Source organism: Ipomoea nil, unplaced genomic scaffold (assembly GCF_001879475.1).
Source record: "Ipomoea nil cultivar Tokyo-kokei standard unplaced genomic scaffold, Asagao_1.1 scaffold2159, whole genome shotgun sequence".
NCBI classification, from domain to species: domain Eukaryota; kingdom Viridiplantae; phylum Streptophyta; class Magnoliopsida; order Solanales; family Convolvulaceae; genus Ipomoea; species Ipomoea nil.
In genome coordinates this window covers 3,604,913-3,629,166 of record NW_017618587.1, presented here as the reverse complement: position 1 = coordinate 3,629,166, position 24,254 = coordinate 3,604,913, and the positions used below count along the sequence as shown (strand labels likewise).

Sequence of the window (24,254 nt, the reverse complement as noted above, 5' to 3'; positions counted from 1 at the left end):
TTCGGATAGATTCCCTCCCTCAACACTTTCATATATTTTATTTTTAATAAAACTTACATGGACTCTAAATCAGTATAAACCGGCGCCATGTCATCAGATAACCTGAAAAATTTATAAAAAATTTTAGGCGAAAAAAAAATTAATGGTTTGTGGATCTAAATATACATTTTGAAAAATCAGGGTGCGGCATGAATAATCATGAATGGTTCATGGTGCGGGATGACACTTTAACCATAATAAAATGAAAAAATACAAAAAGATCTATAATTCACTTATAATGTTAGAACCAATATGGTTGGTGTGGTAGCTCAGTCCATCCACACCCATGTGAGCATAGGCGGACCACAATGGGGGAAGTGGGGGCTGCTGCCCCACTGCCCTTCTCCATGTAAATGGTATATATATTAAACATATAAACATTTAAACAAAGTTGGGTTTGGTTGAGATGGTAAGGTCATTATTTGACTTCAAATACTTCAAATATGAGTGAAAGGTTAGTAGTTTGAAACTTAGAGGCGTTTAGTTGCCAAAATATTGCCATTTGTTTTTCACTCTTTTTAATTCATTTTACCTTTGTTTTTTCGCCCCCACTTGACATAAATCCTGAGTCCGTCACTGTATGTGAATGGAGCAAACCATTTGGCCAGTCTCCTACTACTTAGTGTGCTGACAGTTGGACAACATAAGCTGATTACGGACTAAAGTCAACTTCACCCAAACAATTAATAATTAATAATAATAATTAATTAATTAATTAATAATAATAATAATAATAATAATAATTATTATTATTATTATTATTATTATTATTATTATAAAATGAAAAAATACAAAATGATCTATAATTGACTTATAATATTAGGAGTAAAAAAGAAAAAATGAAAAAGAATATTAATCTAGATAAAAATTAATAATTTTTTAGTCGATGGCACATTTTGTCCACTTGTGAGATCTAAATGGAGCTTTATAAGGAGCACAAATGTACTATTCTAACTACTTCAATAACTTAACTTATTTGACACTTAACACCAAACAAATCTATATAATTACTTCATTAATTTTCTTTGTTTGAGTCAATCAGGTGTAGACAACATAAGCTGATTACCGACTAAAGTCACAAGGTGAACTTCACCCAACTTTGTTCCGTGAGGTCTAAGTAGTAACTAGTAACTGTGGGTTTTCGAGTAAATTCAACATCAGCAAATTTGTTTTTAAAAAAATAATGAAAGTCCTTTATATATATCCCTTTGTTAAATAAAGATCACAATTTAAGATGGTAGCACCAGTAGAGTGGGGGACCCCAAAAAATAGACACAAAAAATCATATACACCCATTTAAACAAAAACTTCATACAGTAATCAGAGAGCATCATCCTCTGAGATGAAACACAACAATCAGAACGGCTACAGTTTTGGAATTTCTAGCAGAATGAGATATATATGTTTCACCAACATTTTCAGATCCAAGAAGGAAAAAAAATAAAAAAAAATTCACAAAGATCCCTGAACTTACTAGTTTTCAGTATGCCTCCAAGCTCAAATGTATGATATCAAGCCTCATGTCTTGAAATTCCACAGCAACTCTTGTATGAACCAAGGCCGGGTTGAGAAGGGGTCTCTACTTTTATCTACAGGACTTCTTCAGTTGAGCTTCTGTGTTTTCATGTTTTATTGTATGAACTGTTAAAAGAGCACCATGGTGTTAAGCCTGCAAGATGCAAGCTCTTTAACTCCCGCTTTTTCCTTTTGATGAGAAGAATCTGCTGAACCCTCGGGAGTGCTTCTCGGGTGTCTGGGCAGAAGCTGGGTAAGGAATACTCGACCTTGTAGGCCGGTGTTTTGAGCTGACAGGTGACCTCATTGGGTTGTTTGATTCAGAGTCTGAGGGGCTAAAACGAGCTTCGTATAGTTCCATTTGAGACTCTAGGTTCAGCTTCCGATTGGGAGAAGCAGCAGTGTCTATCTTAGTCAGATCAGCATCATGCAAGCTCAACCCGCTTATAGTTGGTTCTTCGTTCAAGCCTTCCCCTTTCTGACTTCTCGGGCTCTGTGGGGAGCCTATGAACTCTGCCTGAGGACGCAAAGAGTTCAACTGCTTCCCGAGAAGAAATATTGTTTCTTGACATTCTGCAAGCTTTTCTGCTGCAGCTGCTAACTCTTTCTCCTGTAATAAGATGGCATTCGGTATTGTTTACAAGGAGCCTAAAAATTGATTTGTAAAGAGTGTCTGGACTGAATCCAGGCGAATAAGGACCATAGAGATCATAACAGATGAAAGGCAATAAGGAAATGGAAGGTGGGTTTTTTACCTGGGCTTTCTTTGCATCAATCTCAGCTTTTGAACTTTCAATCCTGATTCAAACACCATAGCGTAAATGAGAAAATTCTAAAACATGGATTACAATGCAACGAAGACTTTAAAGATATCAGATACTCACATTTCCAGTTGTTCTTGAAGATCCTTGCATCTGGCTAGAGCATCATGATGACCCTTTTTCTCTTCTTGAAGTTCAACACCCAGAGTTTCTATTTTCGCCTGAAGAACATTAACTTCGGCTTGTAAGTTCTCTGCACGTGTTTCAAGCGAATTATATGACTCCGCCATACATTTAAGCTGTGTCTCCGCCAAACTGTTTGACTTCTGAGCAGATATTAACTGGGACTTAATCTCTGCCAGTAACTGCTCGGTCTCAGCCAACTGGGATTTCGTGCTTTCTAGATTTTCAGTGCGTCTACCTAGGTCAACCATCAGATTTTCTTTCTCTAATTTCAAATTTTCAAACTCCTCAGACGAGCATTTCCATGACTCGGATGTAGGAACAAGACTTCCATCATGAGGAATATCGGGATCCGAGGCAGAATCGGACAAGCGGGCACAACCATTTGAGTATCCATCTACCATGTGCTGCTGACCTTTGTTCTCTGGTAAAGCAACCTTGTCTATGCAATCAGCGGAACTAATCTCCGTTTCAGAATTTTTGTAACCCAGAATATTGAAATGTAGTTCACTCGCTTTACTTAACACAAGAGAGAGGTCAAGAACAAATTTTACGAGGCTAACTTTGCTGCTTACAACTTCCATGTATGTTGCAGAGAACTCATCGAGCTTTTCATAGAGTCCATTTCCATCTATGGAGGTGCCCTGCACAGCCTTTGCTTCTTTGCCTATGAACATTACGAAGTCATGAATCTGACAGATAGCATCTGCCAATTCTTGGCTGATCTGAGAGACTGAAATATTATCATCACGTTTAGTTGAAGCATCAGAAGATGGCAAAGCCTCAACATCATTTGTTGCTGAATGGGGATTCGAAGTCTCGGACATTTCCTGCACAGTGCGTCTAATATCCTCCAAGACCTTTTGCATGTCAGCTTCGCTAGACATTGACTCAAATATCATTAAAATTTTGGACTGCAGTTTCATGAATGGTTGGTGATTAGGTTCTGATACTTCCTTGTTAGAAGATGCCTGAGTTTCTGGGGCTGAGGTATTCGTGTTCTTAACTTCAGATAAACCATCTGAACTTGAAACTCCCCGATTTGAATCATTTGAAAGATATGCTAATTTCTCCATCTCCAAGAAGTCATCCATAAGCTCCAGGTGACTTGCACTTTCAGACTTGTGTGGACTTTCAAAGATATTATCCTTCTTGATATGCGAGAGCTCAGGCATTGATGCTGCAGTCCAGGACTCGGCACAACTTATTGTATCGTCATTACCATCTTCAGACATGGAGGCCAAGCTTCGAAGGTTACTTGCATTCTGTCTGATATGCATATTGTGCTTCAAAGGACTTGTGTAATCGCCATTCACTTGCAGCATTGTCTCCAAACTTTGAAGTTTGCTCGCAGTCTTTGCACATGTACTCCTGGAGATTTGTAGTTCGCTGTTACGTTTTGCCAAAGCTTCTTTCAACATCTTTGTTTCCTCTTCCATTCCCAAAAGGCGCTCTGTTAGAAGCTCGTTTTCTTTTTGGTACTTGTGCATATGGTCAAATGAAAAATCGGGCATGGAATGGTGTGGGCTGCTAGGAGGCTTTCCTGGAGATTTCCTCAACCGAGTTTCTTCATAGTCACGACCTAAACTCTCGACCTCGAGCTTCATTTGAGCAAGCGCCGCAGGGCCAGGCAGCTTCTTTCGTACAAGACCACGTAGTCTTTGGACCTCTGCTTCAAGCTTAGCAATCTTTTTTACCCCTTCCAGTTGCTGTTTGTTTGCGACTTCTGCAGATCGGGCGCACATATTTTTTTCCTCGTTGCGAATTTCCACCTCCTTGGCAACAATATGAAGTTCATATTTTAGAGAATTTATCTCCTTCTCGCAAGATTCAATATTGCCCTTCAGATGTTCTATCTCTGCTTCGGCTTGTGATTTTTCCTCACTGAGCTTAACCAGCATGTTAGAACGCTCTTGCAAAGATCTCGAAAGTGCAGAATTTTCTGCAGCAGACCTGAGCAACTCTTGGTCCAAGTTAGACATCTTCGCTTCAAACTCAAGCTTCATCTTGTCAAACTGTTTCGTTTTATTAACAACCACATCGTGCAATTTTTGTTCATGCTCTTCCTTCAAGTTTCGTATCTGCCTCATGCACTCCTTTAGAGCACCATCCAAGTGCGATGCACGGTCTTCAGCGGTAAGCTTTAACAGCGTGACAGATTCCAGATGATTCTTCAGTGCTGCAGCTTCCGACTCGGCTTTTTCCCAACCTGTGTAGCAAAGAGGACAATTGAAGTTCTGAAATGGACAAGACAAACTTATTTAAGGAAACAAATTTATTCATCAAACCTGAGACGGCTTCCTCAGCAACTTTAGCATGCTGTTTCACCAGGTTGTCCTTATTAGTCATTTCATCTTCAGCTGCAGACAGTTTTTCATTTAAGTCCTTAACCTCATCCTCTAACACTTTAACCTGTTCCTCATAGGACTTCACTTGATCCTCCAGTCCCGTGAGATGTGAATACGACTCAACCGAAATTTGCACATATTTTGGTTTCTTGAAGTTTTCCTGCTTGCTCTGGATATAATGAAAGAGACACAATTTAATGAATCAAAGACAAAATTTCCAGAGCAAATACTAAAGGGGAAGAAGCTCTGATAAAGCAGACATCTCCTAGCTCAATGAAGAGATAGATACATTTCAGTAAAAATTGACCATTACATTCGAGCCTATCAAAGAACTCTACGGTAGATATTTACAGATACAAATGAGTGGAAATTTCATAGGAACTAACAAAGATATTACGGAGTAATAATTATGATATAGAAAAGAATATGCACACCTCATCACCCTGAGCGGCATTTGAATCTGTAGCTGAGTCCACTGTAGTTGCAGGAATTTTCTCAGCAGCTGATTTATCAGAAGATTTCTTCTTCCACGGCCAACTCCTCCGATCCATTATAATCTGGCATCACAGCAAGGCATAACAAAATGAGAAAAAAAAAAAAAAAAAAAAAAAAAGTCCAAAGAATCAAGAAGTCATTTTGTTGAACCTATAATTGTGCTTAAAGATACCCTATTTGGAATGTTTTGCTGGTTTAAAAAAGTAAATCAGTTGCAAGATATATATATATATATATATATATATATATATATATATATATATATATATATATATACACACACACACGCACGCACACATTTGTGTATATATATTATATGCAAGAATGAGAAAGAAATTATAGGATCAAGACACATTATACAGCCTGCAGTGCAATACTGTAAAATCTTGAGTAATTAACAGAATTGTGACAGGAAGTGCACGTTTCTACTACTCAAAAAGAACATTTCAATGACATTACTATTACTATAGTTAGTAATATGCTAAACCAAAAATCTTAAAAGCATTAATATTTATCTGCAGCATCACCTCTAAAGTAAACTCTATTCCATAAAATGAAATCAAACAAAACAAGCAAGAGAAGGTGGTGAATCAGAATTTTTAAGCATAAGAACAAACACGCTTTTTTAGTAAGCGGAAAAGAAGATCAACCTGTGACCCATGTTTTTGCCACTAGACTACAAGGTCTTTGGCACAAGTTAAAAGAAAAAAAAAAAAAAAAACACAAAATTTAAAGAGTTTTCAACCTTAGGTAGGTAATCAGAAAAACAAGTAATTCTGAGAAGTTTCAGCAAAATGCTTGTTACAGGGCAAAGTGGATTTAATGATCAAAGGGCCGTACTCAATATTTCTATCAAACAATTAGAGATAAGTTATACTTAAGCCATTTAAAATACTGAAATGGTAGATAAAGAAAATGACCGATCACCACACACATTAAAAATTCACCACGAATATCACATCCTAAAACTTAAAAGAAAGTACTCCCTAAAAATTTTATTTCCATTCCAAGGAATATAGACCACCAACATTCATCAGCACGATCTATGCCAAGATTTTATTCATTTAATTTTTCAATCTCTATAACCAAAATCCAGACCGAAAATCTAAAAAAAAAAGCAATCACAAGAACAATCTCCGGGAAAATAATGCAGACTTCCTGCAACTACAAACCCCAAAACCCAAAATCAAAAGCTTCATCGATACAATTTCACCAATGCAGAATTACCATTTACCACCCTGATTGTTTTTTTTTTTTAATCGGAGAGCAGAGTCAAAGGTGGAAAAATATTTACTGCAAAAAATTTTAACCCGAGCAAGCAAGGAAGATAGCAGCGGAGCTAAAAATTCAGAGAATCTGAGCTGAAACGAAACAAAAAACCACTGAAATCCGTAACCAAAGTGAAGAGCAATAGAGCATGAGAAGCACCGACATAAGAAGGTAGAGTAAGAGAAACGGCATGCCTTGCGAAGAGGATAAGCAAAATATCAGAAAGAGATCCAAATAAACCAAACACATAAAAAACGCAAACTGAAGCCATATTTAACGCCTCTCAGGCTCTCACACTGGCACCATCAAACCACCAGAAGTTACAGAGCCCGCAAAAAAAGGCAACCAAAGATAACAAATCTCTGAGAAAACAAAAACTCACCAGTCACAATGCAATGCAGCTCCCCGGCTAGATAGATACAGTTTACACAGAAAAAAAAAATGAGAACCGTCACTTCTACTCTTTTAACGGTTTAGATCTATTTATCAGCTCGAGCTTATCAATTCAGCTCTAGAGAGACAAGGATAGATGTAGGTTGCTCCTTTAGTCCGAGCTTTTAGAGAGAGAAACTGCGGCGGAGCACGGCGGAGGAGCGGCGGTGGAGCGATGGCGATAGTGCAGTGGGAGAGGTTAAAATTAAAAATAAAAATAATAAATATTCGGCGTTTGGTGTCACTTAAAAAGGGAAGACGTTGGAAAGCTCCAAAAACTTCACATTTTATAAATTTCATTCTGTAAATTTTATTACTCGTATTTTTATTTATTTTTTTTATAATATATACGGTGGAAATTGGGGAATTATAAAAAAATAAAAATAAAAAAGGTGGGAGAGTGAAAAGACGGAAATGTGCATGGGAAACGAGATATTTACGAAAAAGCAGCGCACCGCGCACGCTTGTGGCAGAAGGAAGGTGAGCTGGAGGCGATAACATGGACCACCGCCACTAATAGTCCACCCAGTCCAGCTCATACTTGTCCACACCTTTTACCTACGGAGACATGTACTATGATTTTTTTTTTTTCCTTAAAAAAAAATTGTTGTTAAAAAAATAAAATAAAATAAATTTGATCACCACCATATCTCAGAGACACCAATCAAACTATCCACTATGTGTCAAGTCTAAAAGTGATTAGATCCCATATATGCATGTTGTTGTGTTTGAGATCTGTTTTATTTTTGTTGTGAATATCAGTGTATAAGTATTTAGGAACATATAAATCAGTTGAATCATATATACTAATTGAGTGAATAAAGTATGATTCTCATATCTAAATGTCACGAGTTTAGTTATTATTAACACTCTCAATTTAATTTATTGCATATGATCTTTTTAATGCTATTTACTTAATTAATATTCACTAAATGTTGCATAAATTAAATATTTAAAAGTAATAAACAACGTTGTGTAAAATATAGATTTATAGAGGAAATTTGTTTTAGAATATTATATTGATGATGTTGTAATCTAGCTATTAATAGAAAATATGGGTCTTTGTTGAGTAATAACGAAGCAATGTGGTTTTATTTTATTAAGAAGATTAGATTATGGTTCTCTTTCATGATGAGCAAATTTAATTGTTAAATTTTGTTGTAAAAATTCGTAACTTATTTTGTAATATTACTTTAAGATTCATTTTGGATTTAATATATATATATATATATATATATATATATATATATATATATATATATATATATATATGAAGTTATTTTTATGATGTCATTTTCTCGGATTTTGTCGTGATAATATTCCTCCCCCTAAAATGAGGCAAAGTATCCTTATAAGATATTTTACCTTTACTGGTATAGAGATCACAAAAAATGTTATTTTTAGACAATAAAACTTTTTTTATTCAGTAGTTAATTAATACGCAAGTAACATAAATCTCGATAGTCAAATCTAACAGAAGTTTACCAATATGAGTTTAAATTATAGTGTCAGTTGCTACGCAAGTAACAGAGGTATCAATGACCAAATTTAATAAAAAGAGTGTAACTTTTGGTAAGTTGTATATATAATCAAATACTAAAAGTGAAAACTAGAAGGCCACCAATTATATATGTTGTAGTTGTTGCCTGCAAATTGCCATTATTTCTCATTAATTCTCAGTCGTATAAAAAAAATGGTATATGAAGTACAAGTCACGGCTGGCCACCGCATTCCACTTTGTATTCACCATTCTAATTAAGTTGTACAATTTACTCAAATAATTTGACTTTGTCAGCTATGCAGTAATTACACAACCACTATGACTGCGTTCCAGAAATTTGAACAGTAAAAATTGTACATATGCTCCATTATTAGATTATTAGTTGCTGTTGATATAACCTTTCAAACTTTCTAAAGCGTTTGGCCGGAAATGATGAATTATGGGCGAAATGAATTATAATTTGGTAAAAAAGAATAATAATGTGAGAATCAAGTAGAAATTCAAATTACATTGTTTAGTAGGAAGAAATAAAATTATTAGAAATGAGAAGGAAAAAAGTGATATAAATACTAAAATATCATTGTGTAATAATAATCAAGGGTAAAAAAATTTGGTCATTCCTTTTTCCCTTCCCTTTCTCCCATTGAATTACAATTCATATGAGAGACTGTATAAATTACAATTTTGTGGAATTGTCATTCCCTCCAATCAAACACTGTAATTTGTGTGACCAAAGAATTATGTTGTAATTGAATTGCAATTACATCCAAACAAATAGCCCTAACTACATTCCATTATTGTAACATTTACTTTCAAATATCTCAATTTTTCCGCTCTAAAAATTTATTAAAGCACACAAGATAATATTATATTTTAATAATCTTATTCAAACACTCAAGGTACTTTTACATTCACATAATCTCATATTATATTTCAAAAATTAATATCATATTATGTTAACTGAACATATAATATAGAGTTAAGTTAGAAACAAACACATAAACGACGTATACCCATACACACAATCGAGTAATAATTACAAATTTCTATATTTACTAAAAAAATAGAAAACCAGAAACAATAAATAAGTGGTCACGAAATGTCATAATTCTATTTTACCAAAGTATTAAAAGTTAATTTGTCTATGAATTGTGCGAAGTGAATTTAGAATTGGACAAGAGTTGGGCAAGTGAATAGAAGATATTTACGAGTTAGTAAAAGGTGAAAAACGAGGATGCATATATATATATATATATATATATATATATATATATATATATATATATATATATATATGTTGTTATCAAGGCATATATAGGAGGGAAGATCAAAGCTGGCTTTGAATTTGCATAGGAATAGGCAAACTGCAAACATCCTGGTTGGATACAGCAACGTTATCACTTATCACTCTCCCACACACATAAATGCAAAAACATGCCACTATAAAAAACAGTGTCCGTGCGCTGCTCTTTTCTAACAAACTTCAATTCATTCATTTCCTCTTCCTTCTCCACTTTTACTTTTACTTCTTACTTACCAACATCTACCACACAAGAACTAAAATTAAAATGTCTATTAGATCTAAATAATCTAATAATAGTGAATAATAATAATCTACGAGAAACCTGATCTTAGCTTGTAGTAGCGGAACCAGAAGCCATGTTCATTTTTAATCACAGTTGGTGTCTTGTTGTGTTGCCTCTTGAACGGTAGACCGTTCACAATTTTTGTCTCATACTCGACTTAAAATTACAGATGTTGTATTGGTGTCTACTGGGCAGTATTGGAAAATAAGTACAACATCAACGCGCGATCTGGAAGCCTTTTAAGAAGTACGGACACAACAGGTGCATGGTTGAAGGGAAATCTGTGCCGTGTTATAATAACAGTACCTTAAAAGCGTGTGTCTGTACTTCTTAAAAGGCTTCCAGATCGCGCGTTGACGTTGTGCTTGTTTTCCAACCGGCAGTATGGGTATTGTAGCTGAATGTGCTAGAATATCATGTATCCCATCAATCCAAGAGGCACAGAGTCTGATTGACTAACAACTTTTAATTATATGGTCCAACCAAACTATTTAGTAAGCCTAGTCACGTTGAACCACTTAATTAAGACTCTAATATATAATATATATTATTATCGAAAATCTTACACTGTATAAATCATTTTTTACTTTTACTTATACATAATATTTGAAACCTCTCCATTTGTAATTTTTTGTAAAATTTTTACAGCCTTTATACACATGTGGAAGAGAGAAAGGAGCCGAGAGAGAAGATTGAGGTTTTAGTGCAATTTTTTTTTTTTTTTAGACTCAGTGTCCCACAAAAATAATTCATTTCTCATCAGTTACGCATGACATGCAACTGGTCTGATACGCGCTCACTCTTGCATTTGTTAACATATATCTTCCAATTTACCGCTTTCAGCCATCAATTCTTCAGGACAGAAACAACGAATATCCTCGAGATTAGAATAACACACTCTGGTTTTGTATTTTTATTTTTTGGTTTCCCACTCTTGCATAGTGACAGAATGATGGTCTATTGGTGGTGGCTGGAAAAAGCTAAGGGCCATCCATAGTGACAAAAAATGTAGAAGAGTGATTGCAACTGGAATGGTGAAAAAATGATGAACGAACAGCTTTGAGGAAATGGACACCACAGCACAAGTAGGGCGGGAATGTGCGATGTGAAGCTGAAGGTACAAACAAAACGTCATCATGGGATTTATCATTCGCTTTCTGCTAATTACAAATCATACAACTGTGTTGCCAATATTAGGAAAAAATATATAATGTGCGTATAACTTAATCTTTTATTTTGCAGTGAAGGGTACGATGTATATATGTTTGTGGACTTTAATTATAGTCAGTCAGGTACTACGTCGTGTACAGTCCAAATCTAACGACTCCTGTTACAAGATTCCATTTCCCATTGCTGGATTTCATGGAAATTGGAAACTAATGGTATTTTGTTTTAAAAAAGTTTTTTTGACAAGAATTTGACGGAGAGTATATTGACAAGAATTAAACTCCTGATTTTTTATTATGAGAATCATGTTTCACACACTCAATCACCCTTTTCGAGACAAAATAAAAAATCTTATTTAATTGTTTGATTTGTCAACGGAACATATTTCAATAATTTATTTTAATACTTGGTTTATTTAATGAATAAAAATTCAATATCCTATATAAAAATTAAGTGGATTAAAAGCCATTAAGTCATTAACCCACCCACCAGGCACCAACCCCTTCATAAAATGGTTGAAAATGTTGTTTTGGAGTGTACATTGGTATGGAAAAATAGTGAATAAATTAGTTAGCGCAGTTTAATCAGGAAAGAAAAATTCAAAGCATAAATGCAAGGACTATATGCAGCAGAAAAAAAGTACAACGTTAAAAGCAGAAGCTAAAGGGTATATTTATGTGATTACAGTCAAAGGGCAGCGCCCTTATACAATATAACATCAAATCACCTACAGTTCTAGTTCTAGTAATATGTGTTGTCCTAGGTTATTAATGGTATTTGCAAAATAAAATTAATATATAAATATAAATAAAGTAAGTCAGCTCCTTAAAATCATCAAACTGTTCTGACCATCTAAAAATATGTCATACCTTTTCCACTTTTTTACTGTACCCATGTTTTACCTCCGTAAAAAAATAATATACCTAATTAAAAAATCTTCATTTAACTCTCTTGATTTGGCATAAAAATATACTTACATAATTAAGCTCAAATATGCCTATGACTTCAAGTTACTCTCTTATATAACAATATAAAAGGTTGTGAGTTCGAGTTTCAATAGAGGCGGTATTAATTCTTTGTGCTTCAGTAGGTTGAGAAAGTAGTTATGAACAAATAGGGTAAATAGAACTCAAATATTATTTGTTCAATAGGAATATATATATATATATATATATATATATATATATATATATATATATATATATATATATATATATATATATATATATATATATATATATATATATATATTCTTATTGAATTCTTTTAGAAGACAAAAGGTGATTGTAAATGAAGATAATCATGGTTGTCAAGGTTTAAATTTAGACCTTTTGAGAAGATTGTTACATGTTGTTGTTGGCTTCACCAATCTCCGAGTTAGAGGTATAGTCATTATCCCCTCTGTGAACCTTTACATCAAAGAGATTGAGTGAAATTTAAATACATTTTTCGAAAAAGTCAAACAATGGTTGGCATTATTGCAATTTGCCAATTCAACCCTCTAGATGAGTATGAGAGTATAACTATTTTTTTGAACCACCAGGAGAAGTGCTTAGAGCTTTGATCGGGGATTGCTTAGGTCTCCCTAAGCCTTGCAGGGTAAAGGAGAAGCGTCGTCCTTAATTATTCCGTGGGGGTCAAGACCTCCGACACTCTTCATCCAAAAAAAGGTAGCCATAGTTACCTTCCTCAACCTCTACGTCAAATTAAAGGTACCCATTGTGACATTTGAGAATGAAGAAAGTAACCACAAAATTAAAAATCGAATTCTGGACGTTTGTATGTTTTTTTTAGATTAGATTTTATCATGTATCGTTAACAATACATTTGTCTTTACAATATTTATCAGCACAACAAGGCATATCATGTATGATTATACTCGATACAAAAATGACTAATCCTGATCATAAATAATGGTTGTAAATAAATGTATAAAAGGATGAAAAGCAACAGTGAAGTGGAGAATGGAGGTGAGAGTTGTAGGATTTCCAACCAACCAACTCCACTGCTAGTAGTGCTATGTACAGCCCGCATGACAATAGCGTTGCCGGGCTATATGTGCGCGGTCGATGGTGGACATATGCGACAATACGCCAACACGGTTCCGGTGCGGTTGTTATACGACCGGTGTGGGAGTGGAGCCATGCATCTACTTCACACCTTCATACGACAATGCTGGCCCGGGCCGGATCCACCACCACTCAATAGCTCCAATCGTACATTCAGATTATGTATTTGCAGTTAACATAATTCATTTTTAAAATAAATTTTGAAAGTATATATGTTATATACTTTTCCAGACATTTTCAATTCAAAGAATTTAAGTTGGAATTTGAACTTATGACCATTAATTTAAAATGATAAGTGAGATGTCATCATCCTTGACATAAATTCTTTTTTTTTTTTTTTTAATAAAAGTGCTAATTCATTAATCAAAGCTGAAACTAACGTTTACAATAAAGATTGAAGGAATGAACAAACATTCCTTACCGTCAGACATAGAAACAACTTTCCTAGCAAAGCTACAAAAAACTTGATTCGCAGACCGTTTCACAATTTTGAAGCTGAATTCTTTGGAGGACTTAATGCTTCTTTAATGATCTGGTCAAACGTACCCAAAGACTGACTCTGGTTGAATAGTCTTGCACACCATCCGAGTATCTATTCTCATTCTTCTATCTATTGACAATATCTTCATTGGGCTGAACTGCATATCATAATTCAGAGGAGTCTCTTTTTCATTGTCATGTTTGTCACCCAGGATGAGATTCATATACGCCATCACCAGTTTTATTGCTTCACACTAAATGAAAAAGAACTCGCCAAGTAAACAAAAAGAAGAAACTCGTCAAATGAGAGGAAAAGCACAGAAACTACAAGCAAAATTAAACCAGTAAAACAAAGCAAAAGGGAAACAACAGTGTGAAAATAAAGGAGTAACGACCGTAGTGGTAGAGATGGAGGGGTGTGGGCGTAACTGGTGGCGAAGGTAAAAAATGGAAGAAAAGATGGTTAAAGCAAACGCTGTCTGTGGTGGAGATGGCGGCAGAAAAGACGATTGGACACCGCCTCCTCTTACTTCACGGAGGCAACGACTGTGTCGACAATAATAAATTCATTTTTTTTTAATGTTCATATTAATATATTATATAAAAATAAACTTTCAATATATTTAAAATAATAAATATTTATTTGTAATTCAACTTATATTGCAATGTGAATTACAGCCCGAGATACAATGTGTCAATGTCCCGGTGGAGCATCCGATGCGTTCCAGTTCTCCACGTGAGGGCAATGCAGGGACCAGTATCCACCACACGTTTCAATCAGGCTATAATACATTTATTTATAAACATTTATTGGTACACTTAGTTTTCATCCTCACAAAAAAACACACTTTTAATTCATAAATTATATAGGAATAGTTATTAATAACTTATGAACTGAAAATAGTGTCACCTCTAAAAATGTAATGCTATAATACAAAGCACAACTAAAACACTCACCCGATTGTTTAGGGTTCAAATATACATTTCTCCCGCTAATTTTTATATAAAGTCATTCAAACATTAAACAATAAACAATTTCTTCAAAACCAGTAAAATCAGAGATGCTAGCTACATCGATTCTACAACATATGGTCCTTGCCTTCTTTAAACGTGCATGGTCCATGAATTGAAGTACACTACATAATTACAATCAAACAATTAACATATCGCTATATATACAATCAAACAAGTAACAAGTCTTGGGAAAGTTGTTCATATTGGTTTGTGATCGGATCCCGAATAAAATTGAGGACCAAGGTCCACTATGCATATTTTGAACTTTAATTTGATCCATATTATCTACTAGTTAATATATTGTGTACATTCAATTAACCGATTACTATATTTACCTATTCTAATTTTTTTTCTTCTAAGTTTATAATATGTGAATTGTAGATACATATTAATGCTACTAGTTTTTTACGCGTATTACGCGATTGGGATAATGTCCAATGTTTTTTTTTTTTTTTAAATAAGTACTTTAATGTATATCAAGGCAAGATTATATTGGAATTGTTCATGCATAGATAATTGAATGTTAAATTTGCGTATTTAAATAGGCAATTCTAAGTTTACAAATACAAGATAATATAGTCAATGTTGATTATAATTGTCAATAAAATAATTGTATAGGTATGGTTGAAACCAAATATGGGACACAAGGGAGAGAAAATAAAAATTAGGGCATAAAATATTAAATATATACTAATATTGCAGAGCTAACTGCTGATTGCCAAACAATGACATTGCGAGATAGTTTCCCACTTTTAATTTGTTGTGTGATTTGAATACTCTTTTTGTCAATAAATCCCCCAAGTAGTTAATATGATTGGCTTAGTTATATATATTTTTTAATTTTTAAAACAATTATTATTATTATTATTATTATTATTATTATTATTATTATTATTAAATATATGTATACCCTTAGGTCATTTTACATGTTAATCTAAACAGTTAAATTTTTCAAATATCTTTTTACCAACCGTTGATATAATTCGATGGTCAAATTCGCTAATATAATTCGCTATCGCTAACCGCTAACTGCTAATTGTCAAACAAGGACATTGCGAGGTAATTCTCACTTCAATTTGTTGTGTGATTTGAATACTTTCTTTGTCAACAAATCCCTCAAGTAGTTAATATGATTGGCTTTATTAATTATATTTTTAAAATTTTTTCATGGTATCAATAAAATACTTGGTAAATAAAAATATAGCACTATTTTGTATTATAATTTTGATATTTAATTAAAAAATAGTGCACAAAAAAATATAATAGACAATGTAGTGAATATAATCAATTGATGAATTTGAATGTAAAGAATTTTTACATTGGAGAAATATAAAGACAATATAACTAATAAAATCATTTCTCTCCCCACCAAAAAAAATAAAAATTATTTCTCTTAATTAATTTATTGATAATGAATAATTTTTTTTTAATAAAGACATTGTAGGAACAATGTAGCGAATATAATCAATTGATGAATTTGAATGTAAAAGAATTTTTATATTGGAGAAAAATAAATACAATATAACTAATGAAGTTATTTCTCTTATTTAATTTATTGATAATGAATAATTTTTTTTGAATAAAGACATTGTAGACACATAATTCTAAATTAAAAAAATGCATATGTATTTTTTTGTTGTAGCTACTAAATTATTTATTTAATTTAATAAGAGTAAAATAGAAAACTAATTATACCAACTTTGATTAGGATGGGGTTCGAACCTAACACCTTTCTTATTGAAATCAATGAGTAAGTTAACGGTGAACTAACAGAAATTAACGGAAAAGGTAATATTTAACGGAAAAGTTAACAGATAATCATATTCATTAAGGATAAATTAGGAAATCTTAAGAAAAAATTAAAATCTGATCAATCGGAGCCATTCATTTGATTAAAAAAATTTAACCGCCATTTTTTCTACCCATTATAGGCCTAACTCTCTTGGGCTCTTATTAGTATAGTAGATTTTAATTTGGACCTTGGCCCACAATATAACAAGTGTACTATGTATATGAAAGCGAAATTATTTTTAATTTTTACACAACTAGGCCTTATACGTGGGGGTACAGACATTATGCCATGGAACCGTGTTCACCATTCATGGTGAACACGGTTTTAACGGTGTTAGTACATCATTATTTTTTTTTTTCTTAATTAATTAATTGTGTGACTTTTCTTCTTTATTTTTACATTTTGCGGTTTCACTTTAATTTGAGGTGAACAAAGATTTCGGACATTCATAAATTATGAATTCATGCCTGCACATTCACTTTGGAACCATGCCTACACATTCCCATCCGAAATCACGGACATTTATAAATTATGAATCCATGCATGCACATTCACTTTGGAACCATGCCTACACATTCACTTTGGAACCATGAGATTATGAATTTTCTGTTATGAGATTATGAATTTTCAGTTATGAGATTATGAATTTTCTGTTATGCGATTATGAATTTTCTGTTATGAGATTATGAATTTTCATTACATTCATAATTTCGGACATTCATAAATTATGAATTCATGCCTGCACATTCACTTTGGAACCATGCCTACATATTCCCGTCCGAAATCACGGACATTCATAAATTATGAATCCATGCCTGCACATTCACTTTGGAACCATGCCTACACATTCACTTTGGAACCATGAGATTATGAATTTTCTGTTATAAGATTATGAATTTTCTGTTATGAGATTATGAATTTTCAGTTGTGAGATTATGAATTTTCTGTTATGCGATTATGAATTTTCTGTTATGAGATTATGAATTTTCATAAAATTCATAATCTGAAAATTCATAATCTCATAACAGAAAATTCATAATTTGATCAAACGCGCACCGTTAACGCCACATCCGCGATTTTTTTTTTTTGGCCTAAAACGACGTCGTTTTGCCTTGTATTCACCATTCTCGGTGAACACGATTCCATGACATAATTTGCGGTGGGGGTAGGGCGGTTGCGTTTGTTGTAATGAAAATAAAATTGTTTTGAGATATAATATTGCATATTGAGAAAAACAACAGAAAAATACGGAGTATATGTTTTGATTATGATCCCATGAATTTGTGGTAACTGGAGTTAGGTTTGCCTTTATTTATGTAAGAGGGACTTGTTTTTTTGTCTTCTTCTTTCCTCTGCCGACAATCATTGGAGATAAAAACAAGGGTTTAATAGCACCATTATCTTAATCTTAATTATCAAAGAGAGGAACCCATCATTAGACATTGAATGACAAGTAAACATATTCATTTCTCAAGTCCTTCATTTGATCATTAAAACATATAATTTTGTTAATTAGTACATGCATATTAATGCTTTATATTTATAAATAAAAGTGTGGATGTTTAGTAAAGCTTATGATATTAAAATAAAAATAAAAATACAAGAATCTAAACAAGTTATTGGAAGGTAACGTAGTTGGAATGTTCGTGTAAAGCATATTTGTAAAGAGCATAATAGAGTGACTGATTTTTTATTTTAGTGTCTGTCCCTTGCTCCATGTACTGGACTTGCAAGTTTTGAAAGGCTCGAGCACCTCAATCACTCATCTTTTTTACTGTTGTTGAGCGATGACAATATAATAAATGTTATTGATGAAACTCTGCTTCAATAAATGATAGTTAATTTTAGAGTAAATACCAACGGAGGTCCTCTGACTTTGGTGGCACTGCCACTTTTAGTCCTCAACTTTTAAATCAACCACTCTTAGTCCTCTTACCTTTTGTTTCTAGCCATCTATGGTCCTTCCGTTAAACTTGACCATCTAATGCCGTTTTCTCAAGGATAATTCAGTCCTTTCATAATTAATTTATTAATTATTATGTTTGCCTAGTCATACCGAGATATTCCAACGTCGTTTTGGCACAACCTTCGTACCAGCTTTTGTACGCCATTTTGATTCACGAGCTGGTTTTGTACACGTTCATAGCTGGGAAACCATTGTTTGACTATTCTGATGAGGAAATTAAACACAATAATTAATAAATTAATTATGAAATAACTTAATTATCTTTTAGAAAACGGCATTAGAGGGTCAAGTTTAACGAAAGGACCATAGATGGCTAGAAACAAAAAGTAAGAGAACTAAAAGTGGTTGATTTAAAAGTTGAGGACTAAAAGTGGCAGTGCCACCAAAGTCAGAAGACCTCCGCTGGTATTTACTCTTAATTTTATTTTTACAAACAAGGTATATATATATATATATATATATATATATATATATATATATATATATATATATATATATATATATAGAGAGAGAGAAGCGCTCACATGTGGCCATGTTGTTAGGTGTGGTCATATGGTCAATTATAGACCATTAGATTAGATAGATCTAATGATTCATATTAATCAAGATTTTTTCCAGTATTTTCGCGCACATTCTCCTACCCAGAGAACTGTAAGGGTAAACTTGTCATAAAACACCGGAATAGGGAAAATCACATTGTTGTGTGTTTTATTACACTATTGGTGCATGTTGTCAACACTGTTGGTGTATTCTGGAACCCGACCGCTATAAATGGCCATTGTAATTACCATAACACGGGAATACACCATTGGTGTGTTTCACTGTGGTGTGTTTTATTACACTATTGGTGTATGTTGTCAACACTATTAGTGTATTCTGGAACCCGCCCGCTATAAATGGTCACTGTAATTACCATAACACCCCCACTTACTAAAACGCGTGAAAATTTTCAGAATTACCACTGCCTTTAGATTAAACTGATTCAACGACCCAGATACGACCACACGACCACACCTAATGACATGACCACATATGAGCGCTTTTCTATATATATATATATATATAGAGAGAGAGAGAGAGAGTTGCTTGAGGGAGTTGATTGGTCGATTTAGGCCGTCAGTTTTGGTCTAATATCGGATTAACACGATGATTAATGAGCATCCCCAGGTTCCATAAATACAACAAACAAACAAAAAAATAGAAAGAATATATGGCCCCACTTAATTTATTTGGCATTTTTCTGACAGGGGGGCTCATATTTGTTTACTAGCTTTACGTACCTCAGCATTAATTACACTAATTATAATAATCTCAACTATTTTGTGAAATACGGTTCGGAAATCTGTACGTATATTACTTTGATTTATCAAAAAATTTACAATTACGACCATTAGATCTTAACTAGCAAAAGATTTCACTGGAATTAAGTATAAAATTTTATGTTTACTAAGTTAATTGTCAGACCAATTTATTAGAAATATGACTCATCTTCCTATGTTTTTGTCCTAAATTACTCCAATCAACATAAATTTTATTAATATTTTCCATATTTTTTTGTTGATGAAGGAAATCTACACCCACTATCGGACTGTGTTAGTAAGAATTAATCTCTGACATTTAGATATGAAAATTATACACGGCACCCACTTGGCCACCCGTTGCCCATTGGGACATTTTCCATGTTTTTTTTTTAATTAATAAAAAAAAAAAACACTAAGTTTTTCTAAAATCATTTTTAACTAGAAACCTTAAGTTCTTCCCCCTGTAATTTTCTAGTGATAAAAAAATTTCAAAGCTTTCAACCGTATAAATAGACTTACCATAAATTTGAAAGAACTCAACCGTGTTGATCGGACAACTAACTTATAAATAATCACAACGTTTTAAATTCGACTCTCTATTATCAAATAATAGTTGCGGGCTTTCTTTTAAATCAAAACAAATTTACTATACATTATTTCGCATAAATCGACCGACAGTGATGAGTTGAAATCATGCAATCTTGACTAAGTAATCTTTAGTGATGATATGCATCATTATAGCTCAAGATTACCTACCCAAATTCTTATAATGAGTAAGTCGACACCTCCAATTATTACGTTAATTAATGTTAAGCACTATTATATTAACAACGCTAAGCACCATTAGGTGCCCAGTCATTCCTACTTGAAATCCATGCATCATAGTCATAATATTATGTACGAAAAAAATTAGTTAAACATCATGAAGGTGTAGAAAAGAAATTGTTTAAGGACAATAGCTGTTTACTTCGTATTATTTGTAGTGATTGATGTTGTCTAATCGTGTTTATAATAATCCTGGTAAGTAATACGTTGACATGGCATCGGCCACCTATTAATTAAGAATATATAAGATGTTTTCTAAGAATATTAAAAGTACTAAACAAAGCTTTGTAGCATGTCATGTTACATGTATCATCATAATCTAATCTAAATAAAAACTAATGAGTGTCAATGAATGTTATACCTTACATTCATGTCTGTTATTTCGTTACGTTATTTTTATACATTATGCTATAAGAGTTGTACTATACAATATTTTAGACAAACATACCCCTACCGTTATAACTTCCGTTATCTTCTCCACTATTATTGTTACCATGCATATGCATCCATCATTTTTTTTTTAAATCTTCTTCAATAATAATAATATATACACATTATATATTAGTTATTTTCTAAAATATAAATATCAAATTTATAAAAATGTTTACATTATTATTATTATTATTATTTACAATAATATAAATATCTAAAATCTAAATAAATCTAAGATTTTAATATAAAGTACTAATATTAAGCACCTATTTTTGTGCATCGCACATAGAAAATACTAGTATATATATACACATCATCATTAATTAATCTCCTAATGTTCTGTGTCTAATTTCAATTCGAGTGTAAGTTGTTTATTAGCCTTATTAGTTTAAGTGAGTTAGCTATGAGTAACCTAGTCTAATTTATTTTATTGTGATCTTTTTCCGGTTAGAGTCACAATGCGAGTTTCACTTATATAACACAACTTCAAATATCGGTTGTGCACTCTTTCTTAATTTTTATTTTTAAAAAAAAACCTTGATGTGTTACATCTATCCAATTTGTGTTCTCTAATTCTGATACTACATATATTCGATTTAGATTCTGTATTAAAGGTTTGGGCACATCAAAACTCCAATTATTAATAATTTGGCACGTTGGTTAAGGTTGATAATTGCGATTCGGACAAATTTTATCGAGAGTAATTTTGATTATGGTATCTTAGTGCTTTTATTCTATGTGGGCATTTTAAACCGTTAGTCTTAGTTATTTGCATGAAAACGAAGAGTAAGATATAGATACAATTGTAGGATGTGTCCGTGATCAATTAAAAGCATAAATTAATAGTTACATTGTACAATTATGTGTGTGGATTGATTAATTACTCTTAAGAGTTGATATTAAATAGTTACATTGTACAATAAGTAGTTAGTGGTAACACCAGTCGAGTAGATATGACAATTAACTTATTAATAACCATAAGATTTCAAATTCGATTTCATGTGCGGATGTCTATTAACTTTTTTTGTTTAATTTGTCGACTAAAGTTACAAAGCCGATTTTACCAATAGCGTATTTTTGAGTAACAATTGTAAAATTTCTCGTAAATTAAAGAGAAAAATAAAAAAATTTCATGCATTATAGTTGAAATAATTATTTGTTATATTTAATATATTCATCATTAAACATGTAATTAGTCTTTGGTCGAGTATTATAATTACTGTATCAATTATTTTTTAAAAATTAAAAAAAAACAAGCTAGCTAATGTCAAACAACTGACCAAGAACCTAGTCCAATGTCATACATAAACAAAATTAAGGACTATATAATTAGAGATTCTAATCCTGTTTAGTACGTAATTGTATTGTCTTTATGCTTTTGGGATTTCGTACGTTTTAACCACTCTTCGCTTTGCTGTCGCACACTATATAATAATTTAATAATAACTGTCCACTAGTGCTAATTAATTAATTAATTAATTAATGCATTAAATATGGATGCATGTAAACAGCAAATCCCCACTGCCAGCTGGAGTGATAACATGTCTATACTTAAAAACGAAAAAAATAAAAATCCAATAAAACTCAATAACCTGAAACAGTTGATCGATAAGTGCTATCGAAGGCATCCGAGTTAAAAAAAAAAAAAAAAAAAAAAGTATGCGTCCATACCCCGGCCTAACAGAACATTTGAATGGTGTAAATCATGACGCCTTAATGGATCAGTAAACATGGTCAAATTTCAGTACGCACAAAGGATTTGGCCCTTTTGTAAATAATCCCAACATTATCGCTGTCCAAATTTGAACATTAATCTCTTCTCTTAAATATTACCTAATGAACCAGTGAGATAAGCTGTGCGGGCAAACTTAATCGATTCTTGCCACCAACAATGAAAATTAGGGTTTGATTTGAACTCTTTATATATAAAAGTGTACAGTTTAGTATTGAATTTCGAAATTAGATTAACTAGATTTTATCTTCTCATAATTAATCTGGAGGCCATTCATGGAGTCCATAATACTCCGTATAATATATGATGAAGAAGCGGAACTTGATTTACGGAGTATTTTTTATTTTAAAAAAAAAAAATCAACAACTTTTGTTGCCTTACTGGAATGACAGTGGGGCATTATGAGAATGTGATGAGATTATGGATCGGATATGAGGCAAAGGTAAGCATCATAAGCTACAAACTCAACCACAATATTATAAAATATTAAAATACAGGAAAAAAAAAAACAAGAAAAATTTATGAATACGGCGCTGTATTATTCTATAGTCTATACTATACTATATTACTATATATGGTCACAAAATATTGTCTTGGTGTATACATTCAAAGAAAGCTTCAACCGCAAGGAATATGTCCTTTCAGCTACAACTAATTAATCACCTTTTATTAATCAAATTCAAGAGTATAAGACAAATATATAAATACCATTTTTTATGACTCAAAATTTTCAATTTCACCAAATTATATTTTAAACTGTACTCGAAGAGAATAACTATGAAAGATTAAAAAAAAAAAAAAAAAGACAATCTAAAATATAAGCGTAAGTACACACAACTCACATATATATGCATTTGTTATTTTTCTCACCTCACATTAATTAATCATGACATACATATCATGAGGTGCAATGTGTAGTTGAATTTGGTCCTATTATGTATTTTTATATGAGAATATATAGGTTATGATGATTTTTCCAAATGGTGGAAAATTTTAGGCTTTGCTTTGGTGATACGAAAGCATATTAAGGGCAGGCCTTAAGGGTAGAAATTAAAAGGGATGGCCAAAAAAGAAAAGTCATAAGAGAGATGAGAATTGAAGATAATATGGGAACCAAATTATTCCATTTGGGACCCTCACCCTACCAAAGACACAACTTTAATCCACCACCTTCCCTATCTATTCTAGGAACGTTCCATAATTTCATTCCTCGTTAGTTTCTATGTATCAATCTTTTTTTTTTTTTTTCCTTTTGTAATGAATTTGCCCACAATTACTATTTAAAAGTGTAATTGTATAAATCAACTTGTATATATATTACATAATAAAAATAAGTTATACTAAAAA

The 24,254-nt window shown here is 32.6% G+C and overlaps 1 protein-coding gene across 1 annotated transcript; it reads right to left on the bottom strand.

Annotated features, from left to right (window-relative positions):
* Positions 1-1,308: 1,308 nt before the first annotated feature.
* LOC109149727 (filament-like plant protein 4) lies at positions 1,309-7,297 on the bottom strand. Its single transcript, XM_019297673.1, has 6 exons — positions 6,993-7,297; positions 5,281-5,403; positions 4,787-5,015; positions 2,439-4,707; positions 2,310-2,352; positions 1,309-2,164 (listed from the first exon to the last, which is right to left on the bottom strand). The coding sequence occupies exons 2-6, from the start codon at positions 5,395-5,397 to the stop codon at positions 1,727-1,729; spliced, it is 3,096 nt and encodes a 1,031-aa protein (XP_019153218.1). The 5' UTR covers positions 5,398-5,403; positions 6,993-7,297; the 3' UTR covers positions 1,309-1,726.
* Positions 7,298-24,254: the final 16,957 nt, after the last annotated feature.

Coding starts and splice junctions, on each gene's coding strand:
- LOC109149727 (XM_019297673.1), bottom strand. CDS start 5,397: ATGGATCGGAGGAGTTGGCCGTGGAAGAAGAAATCTTCTGATAAATCA. Junction 5,016..5,280: donor ATGCCGCTCAGGGTGATGAG/GTGTGCATATTC, acceptor CATTATATCCAG/AGCAAGCAGGAAAACTTCAA. Junction 4,708..4,786: donor TGCTGAGGAAGCCGTCTCAG/GTTTGATGAATA, acceptor TTTGCTACACAG/GTTGGGAAAAAGCCGAGTCG.